Raw genomic sequence first — 13,813 nt, 5'->3', positions numbered from 1 at the left:
AGGCCGGTGAGCTAGGCGGCCAAGGCTGCAGGGAGGCGGCGCTGTGGGGCGGCCGGCCTTCGTGGTCCAGGAGCGTCGCCGGGGCGGCAGGGCCGGCGCCCATTTTGCCCGCCCGCTGCGCGTCGTGCGCGGCCTACTCGCTCCGGGAACTGCCGTGGACGCGGCGGCCCCCAGCCAGGGACTCGCTCTCTTGAAGTCGGTCGGACCACAGCGAAGCTTGGCACTGCCGCTGTGATTGCCCCAGGATCGGGGCGCCCTGTCCCGGGACCACTTCCGGCGGCTGGTCGATCTGCGCCTCCTAACTTCGTGCGGGGTGACCCGATCGCGCTCAGTGGCCCCCAGTGGGGGATCCGGCAGTGGGAGCTCGCACTTCTCGCGGCGGATTCTGAGCCCGAGCCACGCTCTATTCATGTGAGTAATTCCTGCAAAGCCGCGCTGCCGGGAGGTGACGGGGGCGGGGGCTGGAGCGTGTCGTCCGGGTGGGGTGCAGTGCAGCACGTCCGGAGAGTCACAGCGAGGCTCCCCAGCTCGTGGGAGCCGTCCGGTCCGAGACTCGGCAGAGCGACGTTCCCCTGCGCGATGGCAGAAGCCGCGGGGCCCGCGCGGATCTGAAGGACGTTGGCACCCGAGAGCGCCCCGCTGCCTGTGCGTGGGGTCCGGCTCCCTGTGCAGGCGCGAGGGCAGTCCTGGGAGGGCACCGTCCCGAGGTACTGACTTCCGGAAACAGAGTCACTTCCAAGCCCGGTGGCTGCGCACAGGGTCCCTCCTCCCGGGCGCCGTCAGCGACACTGGCAGCCTCCTGGTTTCCCCTAGTGCTGAAGGGCCCCAGCCCGTCCTGAGTAATTTAGAGAACGATGGAGCTGGGCGACATGTCAAGAATGCGATCACGTCGGACTCGGCCAAATGTGCACCGAAGCTTATGTTGGCCAAACAACTTTTACCAGGTCCTGTGCCTGGTGCTGAGGGGCTGGCAGGGCTGGGCCTGCTGTGTTTGCCAAGGTGATGCTCTAAGTTGCAAAGGGCCCCGAAGAGCATCACGGGTCTGTCGTTCCTGTCATTGACCTCATTCCAGTGTGGATGGCAGCTGGGCAACAACGCCTTTGATGTGACATGATTACATGCCAGATGCTGTTTTAAGCCTTTCTCTACCTCCTGTAAGGAAAGCAGCTGGCTTGCCATCAGGCTGCAACTTCCTAGCTGTGCACCCCCATGCAATTACCTAACTTTTCCTCATCCCCTCGCCTTTAACTTGGGGTAAGAATAGTATCTATCTAAGTGGGTGGTTGTAAACAGTGCTTCAGTGTATACCAAACTTTTCAAAAGACCTCTTATGAAGAATGCTCTGTAGTTCTCGCTTTCTTTCTCTGTCTGATACTGAGGTGGGAGAGGAGAACTAGGCCAAGGTCACCCAGTTAGCAAGTGAATCTGCCTCTACTCAGACCCAGCTGCAGGGCCAGAAGAGCTTGGGCTGTTCCTCCATGGTCATTGGCTGCATTGCATTGACTTAAACAAACTAGTCAACTGGTTACAGTTTCAAAACTCTTCAGACTCTGACATGAAAACGAGTTAAACTTTGTTCCTTCTGTAAAAAAAAAAAGGTTTCACTCGCATTGCTACTTCAGGAAGTCCTTATGTTGGATGCTATCCTTTGAAGACTTAATTTACTAAACGTAGTACTCATAGAGTAACAAGGCCTCTGTGACCCCTGGCCCAGACACCCCACTTGAATGGCCTCTTGCCTGGCCTTCCTTGGTGACAGAGCTATTTATACGGTACTTTGAACCCAACTGGTTTTGTAGCAGTTGTCATCTATAAGAAGTTTTTCTTCCATGCCTTGAACATTATATTAAGTCTATCTTTTGTTTGTTTGTTTGTTTGTTTGGGGGTCATACCCTGTGGCTCTCAAGGGTTACTCTTTGCTTTTTGCTCAGCAATTACTCCTGGCAGCCTTAGGGGATGGGTGGGATGCTGGAGATCAAACCCCAGTCGACTGCATGCAAGGCAAATGCCCTACCCACTGAATCTACTAAAGTTTATCTTATCTTCAGGTTGTTTGATAGGGTGTTTATTTGGGGAGGTTGGAGCCACATCCAGTGGTGCTTAGGGACTGCTCCTGACACTCTGCTCAGAGGTCATTCCTAGTAATAATCAGGAACCATATGCAGAAGCAGGGATCAAACGGGTTTGCTGCATGCTGTGCAGATGTCCTCACCCTTGTGCTCTTCCTTCTGGCTCCCATTTTCAAGTTGTAAAGATATTCTTTTTGCCCTGAAGTTGTTCATGGTAGAGTTGTTTTGGGTTCAGATATCCTTCAGAGAAGGGGTTGTGAAGTTTGTGAACAAGTCATGCAGACAACTGATGTCCAAGAATGGAATGCTCAAGTCCCTCGCACCCATGACTTGCCTGAGCTTGTCTGATGCTCATGTGCCCCCTTGCTCGAGCTCACTCCCAAATTTGCTTGACCTGGGGAAGGTTGGAGTCAAGTAAAAAGTCACGAGATGGAATGGCTGTTCCCCTCCATAGCTGGGTCATCGTGGCTTTGCTCTTATACTCTCCCAGTGAGGAGCTGGTGCTTTATCCTCCTGGCACTACCATAGCCCTGGCCTCTGATTAGACTTATCTGTGCCAGGTCTTTCTGCTCTCTGAGTGGTCATTTGCAATGTGTTTTTGGAAGCACAGTGCACAGCAGGTGAACCTGTGGGTTACAACAGCATCTGATTTGTCTTTCTTCTCTGAAGATCTTGTCATGGCTCATAGACCACTTGATAGTGATGCAGAGAACTGAAAACATAACCTCCAATTGCTTTACCCTACATGCCCCTGGAATTCTTCCAGTTTGATGTCAGTGTGGCCACAAACTTTTATTTCCCTTTCAAAACAAATTCAGATGTCAACATGCTCTGGAGTTGAGATGGTCCAGAAGCTTTTAACCCTTGTTTTCTGTTTTTTAAAAAACATTTGTTGCTCCAATTTGGTTTTTTTGCTCTCAAACTCAGACTTTAAAATTAGGATTTCCTGAATTTTTGTTTCGGCCCTTTCTAAGATCTTGGAGAGAAGGAAATTTTATGTGCTAACAGGGGAATAAGCTTTGAGAAGCAATACATGTTCTTATGTTCAAAGCCAGTCGATCCATCTCTGCCACATGGCTATGTGGCCTTCATTTCTCCCTCTCAGATTCTGGTCCTTCTTGCCATCAGTAGTAGCACACTCACACACTCTGAGAAGGACATGAGACTTTGGTGCCCTGTACAGGATCCTTGCTGTTGAGCTTTTAGTGTCGTCTTTAGGGGAAGACATGTCTTAGAACCTGAGCAGCTACTCAGAGCTCTTTAGAATTGGAGCCGGACATCACATCCATGTGGGAGTAATCAGAAGCTGCCCAGATTTGGAGGAGAAAGGCAGTCGTTCCCCATTGCCACAGTACTCAGGTCAGCAGAGCCTGGGAAGGAAGCCATAACCAAATGGAGACTATCCAGGCATCAAGCTTGAAATGAGCCTGGTGGTGGAGATTGTTGGTCTCTAATGATTCAAATAGTACAGGCTGGAATTGGTGACTCAAGAAATTGGTGGAACTGCTAAAGAGAAAGGGGTTCCATCTGGAGTGCTTTGAAATGAGGGTGCCTCAAAATCAGGGGATCTCCAAGTGGGTTGCTCATTGCAGTCCCCTGATGCCTAAGTTGAGTCCCACCGTCAGATGATTATGATGTCACTGCCAAGGTTGTGTTCTGGCCTAAAGCATGTCATTAGGAAGATCTATACCAGTTAGCATGAGAGCCCAGCACATTTAAAAAGACGGAGAATTTGGAATGGGAGCCCCACCGTGCTCAGCTTGGGGCATAATGGGCAACATGAGTATGACATCCTGAGCAGTCACTAAAATAAAACCACCATGGCTTCAGTGTAGACAGGCATCTTCTCCTGGCACCTATGGGTAATGGAAGTTTGGTGGGAGAGCAGGAATCCCACTGGACTGTGCTTGCACGGCAAGGCCCTGGTTTCCATCCCCAGCAGTGCTCTCTGCATATCTAAGTGATTCTATTTCTGTCCCCACCTAACATGAAAATGCCTTCCGGATATGCCCACACACTCTAATTATTAACCTTTCTAACAACTGGTCTGTGTTGCTGGCCCTTCACATCAGTTTTTCATATTTTTTCTGAAAGCCCTCTACAGCTTTCTCGAGTGCACTTTTTTGTTTGATGGTTTTGGGAGCATACCTGGTGGTGCTGAGGACTGAATACTGGCTCTTGCTCATCTGTGCTCTAGGTAACTCATGGTGGGACTCGGGGACCAGATGGGATGCCAGGGAGCAAACTTGAGGTTGCCACATGCAAAGCAAGCGCCCTCTCCACTGTGCTTATACTTTGGTCGCCTTCTATTTCACCTTTGAAAGTGGCTTTGCCTTGGACCCCTGGCGTGCTTGTGTCTCTGTTCATCAGCCTCCTGTGTGCTTACTGCTAACTCCAAGTTGTCAGAGGTTGCTTTGGGAATGCAAACACACACCATGGCCAGCTGCCTGGAGTTTAGTCCATTGTAGCCACAGAACTCAGCCGAACTCAGCGCTTCACAGTCCAGTTATCTTTTTCCAATGGCTCACTTTAAGTATCACTTCAGTGTCTTGCAGAGACCCTTGAGGCATCCTCGGTTCTAGTTGTGCTGTGCCAGGAAACATAGCCGAGGTCTGATTTTGGTTGGTGGTTGCTAGTGCCAAGTCACCTTGCTCACTACCTGGTGAGTTTCCTCAAAGCCAACAAGTCACACCTGTGTCCTATGTGCGGGTGCTGCAGGCTTAGGTGGAGAAAAGCAGGGCTAGAATTGGAAGCCACAGCCCAGGATGGCAGGAGAGGATGTGGGGGCTCCACCCGATCGCCTCTGGGTTCACCAAGAGGGTATCTACCGAGACGAGTACCAGCGCACTTGGGTGGCCGTCGTGGAAGAGGTAACTCCGTTTTGCTTACTTTCAAGCCCCTTAAATTCTGCCCTGCCTTCCCGGTTCTGACGTCTGATTTCCTTTCTGCTCATCTTTTCATTAGGAGACAGATGTCCTAATGGCACGGGTCCAGCAAGTTCAGGTGCCCTTAGGTGACGCAGCTAGGCCAAGTCACCTCCTCACTTCACAGCTACCTCTCATGTGGCAACTCTACCCCCACGGGCGCTACATGGATAACAACTCGCGCTTGTGGCAAATCCAGCATCATTTAATGGTACATGTGTGGCTCTGACCTGGCCTTTTCTGGGGCTGCTTCGAGCAGAGCACTGTCTAACCCTTTCTTTCTTCTCCTGTCAGGTCAGGGGTGTACAGGAGCTGCTGCTTAAGCTTTTGCCTGCTGATTAACCCGGTACGTTTCTCTGCCACTCCTTTCTGCCACATGTCCCTTCTCTCCCCCTGGTTCCGCTATGCCGAGTTTCCTGATCTGTTTTCTTTTCCAGATGCTGGCATTCTCAGAAGATCCGCTCCTCTGTTCTCTTCAGTATATGGCAATCAGTTCACCCACCTGTCGGCCCGGGGGAGGGAGGAGGTGGCAAACCTGCTCATGGACACAGCAGTTTAGGAAGGGTCATGAAGCATACCACCCGTGAAACAGTAGAGATAGGGTCACCCAGGCAGAAGGTGAGCCAACAGAAGCACTTAGTCAGGAGCCCTAGCTGGCAATCGACTCCTTCAGAGATGGCCACAGAGTCTGGAGTGGACATCAGCAGCTGGAACCGAGGGCTGCTGAAGCTTGCCACAGTCAGCACCTGCCACGGACCCAAGGCCCCGTCACCAGTGACTTGGTACTGCTTTCCAGAGAGGAGAGCAGCTTCTAGCAGCACCAGCATCTTTGTTGCTTACTTGCCCTGCCGCAATTCACCTGCCTTTCCTGCTCCCACCTGTAAATATCCCGAGCTTGTGCTCTGCTCTTTTCCATCCCAGTGCCCACCTAACTTGGACATGAGGAGAACTTAGGCAGCTCTGGAAACAAAAGAAGTGATTTGAATTGACATTAGCTGCAAAGCCCCTGGGCTTTTTTCCTTTCTGAAATTATGTCTTCACATTATTAGAAGTTGCTGTTCCAAATCAAGGCCACTTAAATTCATTCTCTGATGGCACTTACATGAAAGAAGTTGGTGTCTGTAAGATTCCAAAAATCATTTTTCACTGCTTAACTACCTTTCTCAGGAAGCATTTCTATTGCTGATTTCTAGGGAAGCATTTCCTTTCCAACCTGATCAGTTCGAGTTTATATAGTCATAATGGTCTTTGGATATGTTCAAAGTAAGCCTCGACTTCTTACAAAAACTCTGGGTAATAGTAGCTACCATGTATGTCATCCTGAGTGCTTTGCTGGCACGAGTGTCTTGTAATTTCTCTCTCTTTCTCTTATTTAATCCTTTCACCCACCAAGGTTTTCAGGTAGGTATTATCCCCATTTACATGGGACTCATAAAGAAAAAGGCTCACCAGGGTGATTTGGTGAATGGCAAAACTAAGCTTTAGACAGGCACCTCAGGAGTGTGGCTTTGCTCCCTTGGTGTGCTCCACTTAAACCATTTCCTTCTGAGCCCCCTCCCCCGTTTCCCAGGGTAAAAGCCATGTAGGCCAACACTCATTGAAAAACAGCAGCTTCTCCCCCACTGTGTTCTGAAGAATGTTTCAGATGTTGCACATTCAGAAACCATTCACTTCTACCAAACTTTTTGTGCCCCCACATTCACTTATGTGATCCCAATATTGGTCACATAAGTATGTTTGTGACCAACAGTCTAGGGAGCTAAACTGTTGAGGATCCTGACATGGTTCAGCTGAGTAGAGTGGCATCATGTATTTTCCTAAGTGAATGAAGCGCTTATGAGAAAGAAGTGGTTGCCCTGTGAATGAGGAGGAGTCTTTTGTAATGTTTGTATGTGCCAGCCAGTGTGCGGGCAGACTGGCAGACTCAGAGGAAAAGCCATCAAGAGGGGCTTTGAAGTCTTTATAGCTAAAAGACAATAAAAAACCATTTCTCTTATTTTAGTTTTCTGGATATGCCGCAGAAGGATCCGTGCCAGAAGCAAGCCTGTGAAATACAGAAATGTTTACAAGGTAGTATATGAAAAGCTTGTGATATATTTTTCTACTTTTCTTGTGAACTAACTACAAGAGACTAATTGTTCTTTCTCAGAAAACTATATTAGTGTCAGAGAGATAACGAGGACACAGGTAGGGTGCTTGCTTTGCATGTAAGTGACCCTGATTCGATTCCCAGCACTCCATGTGGTCCCCCGAACACTAAGAGTATTTCCTGAGTGCAGAGTCCGGAGTAAGTCCTGAGTACCCCTGGTGTGGCTCCCAAACAAAAACCTATGTTAACTTAGAATGTAATGTTTTGTGATTAAGACTTTCCTTACTGTCATCGAAGATGGTGAAAAAGTCATCTAAGCTTAGGATTCAAAATCCTACTTGTATATGAGGATCACCTGTGAAGCATTTTAAAAAGTACAAAAATTTTTTTTTCAAAAATTTCAAAACTGGGCCCGGAGAGATAGCATAGCGTCGTTTGCCCTGCAAGCAGCCAATCCAGGACCAAAGGTGGTTGGTTCGAATCCCAGTGTCCCATATGGTCCCCCGTGCCTGCCAGGAGCTATTTCTGAGCAGACAGCCAGGAGTAACCCCTGAGCACTGCCCGGTGTGGCCCAAAAAAACAAAAAAAAAAATTTCAAAAACAAGGTATGAAAAGCCACCCATAGTAAACCAGAGGTAAAGTACAGGAGAAAACTTTGAGCTGGGGCCATTGAATCAGATTTGCTAGGGAGTCCACTAAAACACTAACTTGTTTTTTTGAATAGTAACTCGCACTGTAAATGACTAAGCTGAGCAAAGTCCTTTATTTTTATTTTTAGTTTGGGTTCTGAGTTTTGTTTTTTTGTTTTTGGCTTTGGGGCCACAGCCATCAGTGCTCAGGGCTTACTCTGGCTCTGTGCTCAGGGAGAACTCTTGGCAGGGTTCCGGAAACCGCATGTAGTGCCAGAGATTGAACACTGGAATGCCATGTGCCAGACAAGTAGCCTCCCCATCATACTGGCTCCTGTATGAGTATCTCTTGTAGTTTATGTAACATGGTTGGTAGTTTGTGTGGTCCCCCAAGCCGGGAGCAATTTCTGAGCGCATAGCCAGGAGTAACCCGTGAGTACCAGGCATGGCCCCAAAACCAAAAACTATATTATATTATATATTTCAAGTGATTTTTATGTTTTGTTCTTGAAATTTTCATTTTATTTTATAAATTTTTTTTTTTGGTTTTTCGGGCCACACCCGTTAGATGCTCAGGGGTTACTCCTGGCTACGCGCTCAGAAATTGCCCCTGGCTTGGGGGTACCATATGGGACGCCGGGGGATCGAACTGTGGTCCTTTCCTTGGCTAGCGCTTGCAAGGCAGACACCTTACCTCTAGCGCCATCTCGCCGGCCCCATATTTTATAAATATTTTATCAAGTATTTTAGTCATCTCAAAAGTTAGCTGTATAATCATAGGGCTATATTTTCTTCTCTTCTCCCATTCTAAGGAAAATGTTTTTCACAATGGGGGTTTTCCAAATAAATTCTTTTTTTTTTGTTTTAGTTTGGGGGCCATACCTGGCAGTGTTCAGGGGTTACTTCTGACTCGGTGCCCAGAAATCACTTGGGGGACCATATGGGATGCTGGGGATCAAACCTGGGTCCATCCCAGGTTGGCCCTGTGCAAGGCAAACGCCCCTACCACTGTGCTATCATTCCAGCCTCCCAGATAAATTCTTAACATGATTTGAAGCATCCACCCAATGCTGAGGATAAATAAAAATCAAGTTAGATCAGTTTTCAATGCCCTGACCACAGGACATAAGTCTAGGAATAATATGAGTGCCCCCTTGATGGCCCCCTTGATGAGAAATACAGTTAAAAGGGCTTTATTTATTTAATTTTTTTGGTTTTTGGGCCACACCCGGCGGTGCTCAGGGGTTACTCCTGGCTGTTTGCTCAGAAATAGCTCCTGGCAGGCACGGGGGACCATATGGGACACCGGGATTCGAACCAACCACCTTTGGTCCTGGATCGGCTGCTTGCAAGGCAAACGCCACTGTGCTATCTCTCCGGGAAAAGGGCTTTATTTTATTGTATTTCGTTTGGCAGAGGACACACCAGAAGTACTCAGGGCTTATCCCTGGTGGGTCAACCACATGCAAAGAGAATAAGCTATTTTCCCTCCTAAAGCAGTTGCTACTATGGTCCACCTTCTAGACAGCAGGTTGACACCAAAGTCATGTGACCTACCCGAGTCCCATAATTTGTATGGTATAGTAAGGTCCTGCTCTGAAACCAGACGCCTTGACACCACAGACTCCTTGGGGTTAGACGTGCTGTTCTTCTCCCGAGCTGATTAACACTTAGGACCTTGATTTTAGTGCTGGGGATTCAGATCAGCTATAGAAGGCCGAGCACCTTTATGTCAAATCCTCTGTGATTTAAGATTTAATAAATCTGCAGTTGCTTTCTATAAAGAGTCAAAAAGGAAATATTTTAGATTTGGAAACCATTGTGGTTTTCTTGTCTATTATGTGGTTGTCATTATAACCCTTTAAAAAAGTAAATACCAGGGCTGAGCTCTTGCTATGCAGGCAGGAAACACTAGTTTGCTTACCAACACTACCTGGTCCCCCCAAGTACCACCAGAGTGCTACCCCTGTACAGAGCCAGGAGTAGCCCCTGAGCATCTCTGGGCCTGGCTCCCAAAGCAAAATAAATTTCAGTGTAAAAAGCAGCCATGGTAGACTGCTTGCTCCAAGTCCACTTCCAAGCAATTCCAGGTGTAGCCCAAAAAGAACACAAAATTGTAAGTGAAATCTTTTCTTGGCTCCCAATTGTCTAGGCATTTGGATTTGACCAGAGGTTCCAATTTGCTAACCTTGGAAGCACAGACTGGGTGGGTAGGGACGGTGCATCTGGCACCTCTAACTGTATGTAAATAGCTGGCCTGAACCTCTTTTAGGTCTGAGTCCTGATTCACCCAGTGAACAAAAGTCGGGGGGGGGGCGCGCTAAAAAATCACTGTGCTTAAGCTGTTATCACAACCTGGATTAGTTCCACCGGAACCTTTGCTCCAGAGGAAGTTCTTGAGTGGACTCCAGGTTGGAAAGCACCTGGTGTGGGAAGTGCTGGTCTCTCAGTCTTGTGAGCTGCTCAGGAAGGTCTGCCTGTCTCTTTCAGCCAACGACTACATGGAGTCCAAGTGTCAGACTGTCATTCAAGAACTGCAGAAGTGCTGTGCTCGATATCCCAAAGGAAGATCACTCGTCTGTTCGGGATTTGAAAAAGAAGAGCAAGAAAAGCTGACACATCCAAATTGATATAAAGTTCTGCTGAGAAGTCAAGTGCTGCTCTGCAAGTCCACCCAGTGAACTGTATTTCTCCGCCTGACTTGGTCAGGTCAAGGAGCAGCCAGATAAAAGAAATGTTAACCCTGAAAGTTAATGAATATGCCACCCACGCAGAACAGATAGAAATAAACATGTAGGATATCAGAACAAAACCTGTTCCGGGAAAATGTTTTGTTTGGTCCTTAGGATACTGCACTAAAACCCTGGCATTTCCTCAGCAGTCTGAGTGGTTATTGAGGTGCAGGTGCAGAGCTCCTAACTCGAACTGCAGAACTGCTAGTCATGTGACCGGAAGGAGTGTGCTATTGGCCCCCCTGTGCCTGGTCCCCTTTCAGTGAGCGGAAGATTAAGCTTTTGCCCAGTGGTTAGTGATGGATCCGTTCTGTCTGGGTAGTGCCAGTGCTAGAGAAAGCCCAGAGTAAGGGGCTAGAGAGCTTGCAGCTTGGTGAAACCAAACAGATATATCTGCTTGAGTCACTACGGTTGACCTCAAGGGGAGACTGCAGCTCCAGCTTGTCAACCCCCCGGCCTCTCCCTTCACTGGGCTACTCATGCCTTTAGAAGCTGGTACAGTAGACATCAGTGTCAGTTGAAGCAGATGTTCCTCCCAAGTCCTCCCGAGTCCCTAACAAGGATGAAGGGCAGCATGGAACCTCTGATGTACTTACTGCTGAGGCCCCAACATGGAACTGGTAGAAGGCAGGAGTTCACATAAGGCCATGATTCACTTTTGGCAAATGGCCTTCTCAGAGATGCTTGGGGGCTCTAGGGGGCAATTCCAGTGCTATTCAGTGCCACTGCTCTGTCTCTGGTCCAGTACTTGGGTCTGGCAGTGTTGGGGAAGCCGAGGACTGGACTTGGTCTTGCCTTCTAGCCCCCACAGTGGTCTCTAGCCAGGCTCTTTTCCTCATCAGAATGAAATTGAATTAAATAGCACCGGAGTCAAGGAAATCCCTCAGGGGCTGCAGCACGGGCTTTGCCCACAGGAACTCCTGGCTTCTGTCCCAAGATACTGTATGTTCTCTGAACTCCAATGGGGTGGAACACAAGAACAAATTGCAAACTGAACAGTGAAGGAACAGCATAGGCAACCCCCTAAACTTTGAAAGCCTACAGTGTTCAGGTGGCTAGAGTGAATTCCATTGTACAACACCCAGGTGGTGTCCACAGAGAGTTGTCTGGTGTTAGACCAAACAGATGAGAATATTTAGATGCATGAATAATATTCCCACTAGCATAGTGCATCTTTAGAAGCTGCAAAAGCCTAAAGCCAGATGACACATTGGGTTGAAAGAACTCTCCCAGCAGTCTTATGTGGTAATGGTCATTTTCCAGAATAGTCATCTTTCCCAGAATCTGTTCAAGACTCCTCTAATCTAATCCCATGCCTCTGCATTTATATTCAGGTAAGAGCACTAGTCCCATGCCTCTGCATTTTACTCAGGTAAAAACAGCTTATTCTAGCTCTCTGAGTTTGCACCTTACCACAGTGCCTAGCCAGAGGCACTTACTGTTTAAAAGTTTACAGGACCAGGAGGTGGCTGATTCATTGACAGAATACAGGCTTATAGAATGTGTGAAGCCCTGGGTTATATTCCTGCCACAAAAAAACCAAAACAAAACAAAAAACTTCCCTGGAAGCTAGAGTTGGAATTCTCACCTAGAGGGTTTTTACTTTGTATCTTTAAAAAACAAAATTCAACAACTGTGAAAATGTAAATAATTGGGTTTATCCCATTTTAATAATTAATGAGTCTATCAAATAAAAAGGAACTAAAGAAAAATGGAAGGTTTGTAAGGACCAGAGAAATAATACAGAGGGGAAGCTCTGGCCTTGCATGTGGCCAACTCTGGTTTAATCCCTGGCACCACATATGGTACCCCAGGTACTACCAGGTGTGGTCCCTGAGTAGAACCTGGAATCAGTTCCAAGCACCCCCACAAGGAAGGTTTCTGTGGCTTAAAAAGGCATGTAGAAGTAATTAGGGTAGTTTCTGCACCATCCTGGGTTCTTTGGCCAGTTGGAGAAAACACCAAATTTACCAAGACCGACCTGGAGAACATGTGTAGGATCCATTTCGAAATCCATGAGTGTGCATGATGTGGGACAATGCCGGATAATATGGGTCTATGTCTTTCCCTACATGGCCCTAAGAAGTGCTCATATATCCTGACCTGGGCTATAAGGACACCCTTGGGAGCACTGGATTTTTTGTGAGTCCATTTTCCCTGCCAGAGATTATTTCTGTTTTGTTTTGTTTTAATCGTAATCTGGATATTCCCTCCCCAACTGTCATGCTTCTTTATAGGAGAGGTATAGGCCTCTCCAGTATCCAGAGCACTGAACCTCGCTCTAAAAAGTACCACATCTCAGGAAGAACAGTTTCCCACACCTTGGGAGGCCTATGTTCCAGATAGCAGAGAACAGGGTAACCTCCCCTGGAAGATTATCTGACCTGGAACTTTTGCATCTGAGTGGTTCAGAGCACCTTTCTGGGCTGCATGGGTGGGATATAGGTGGGACATCTGAATGAAGTCTTGATGAGGGCTGCCATCTTCTGTTTCACAAGCTCCTTCTCAAAACCTGTCCAGTGCCTGTCCTGATGTTGCTGCAAGACTATGGAGGTGGGGTGTTAACAGGGGTCCCTCCATGAAACAGACCATCTGCTTTCTTTCAACGGGTGTCTCACCCACACTAGAGAAAAGCTTTCTGAGCAGGAGCAGGTGACTGGGATCTGGAAGCCAGCAGACCAAGTGTGGCTGCTGAGGACTTTATGCCTGCTTGTGGGCATGTACAGTGGGCTCTCTAGGATCCCCTTACAGGGCCAAAAGGTACTACCTCAAACCTGGGGGAGGGTTTCCAAATGCCAATGGGGCACAGTGCTGCCATTAAAACTCTTGGCTACTCAGTCTGACAGGCATGCTGCCTGCCTCAAGGCTGACAAGAGCTATAGCGGTGATAACACCTGCCTTGCATGTACTTGACTCCAGTTTCATCCCCCATACTGAGCTGCACTGGGAGTGCCCCCAAAAAACTCCACTAATGTTGCCATGAACAAGCTATGATCATTTCTCATATACTCATACTACTGTTATCTGGATGAATGTATCATTAAAGCTGTTTCTCATCTTTTTTTCTATTGACCCTTTCTGTCCTTGATTCCTTCCTGTCACCCCATTCTACCATCTACAAGTCTCAGGTTGCAGGCCCCCATTTATGTGATTTCCCCTTATGGTCCCCTTGGAATAACCTAGAGGCCCATGGCCCCCCAGTAGAGAGATTGAGTTAAAATGGTACTCTCCAAAGGTCCCAGGAATTGCCCTTCATGTGCTCACGAAGTTCAAGGAATGCTGGGTTAGATCCCAGGATGTAGGCATCTTTCCTTGAAGCTTTTGGAGCTCACACTGCAGTGTGAACGGGGATCTTGGTGGCCAGGGTGAC

General features: G+C 48.0%; 1 protein-coding gene across 2 annotated transcripts; it reads left to right on the top strand.

Annotated features, from left to right (window-relative positions):
- Positions 1 to 3,456: 3,456 nt before the first annotated feature.
- Positions 3,457 to 10,523, top strand: LOC125998661 (protein p13 MTCP-1). Of its 2 annotated transcripts, none has more exons than XM_049766718.1 (5): positions 3,457 to 4,939; positions 5,034 to 5,204; positions 5,288 to 5,339; positions 5,431 to 7,063; positions 10,202 to 10,523. In XM_049766718.1, exons 1-3 carry the CDS (start codon positions 4,835 to 4,837, stop codon positions 5,333 to 5,335), a joined length of 324 nt encoding a protein of 107 aa, XP_049622675.1. In that variant the 5' UTR covers positions 3,457 to 4,834; the 3' UTR covers positions 5,336 to 5,339; positions 5,431 to 7,063; positions 10,202 to 10,523. The 2 variants fall into 2 exon arrangements, with proteins under 2 accessions (XP_049622675.1, XP_049622674.1); XM_049766717.1 differs by lacking the exon at positions 3,457 to 4,939 and having other exon boundaries at positions 5,140 to 5,204; positions 5,293 to 5,339; positions 5,431 to 5,775; positions 6,996 to 7,063.
- Positions 10,524 to 13,813: the final 3,290 nt, after the last annotated feature.

This window comes from Suncus etruscus, chromosome X, assembly GCF_024139225.1.
Source record: "Suncus etruscus isolate mSunEtr1 chromosome X, mSunEtr1.pri.cur, whole genome shotgun sequence".
NCBI lineage: Eukaryota > Metazoa > Chordata > Mammalia > Eulipotyphla > Soricidae > Suncus > Suncus etruscus.
The sequence above is the reverse complement of the archived record's forward strand: the minus strand, read 5'-3'. Positions and strand labels throughout refer to the sequence as shown.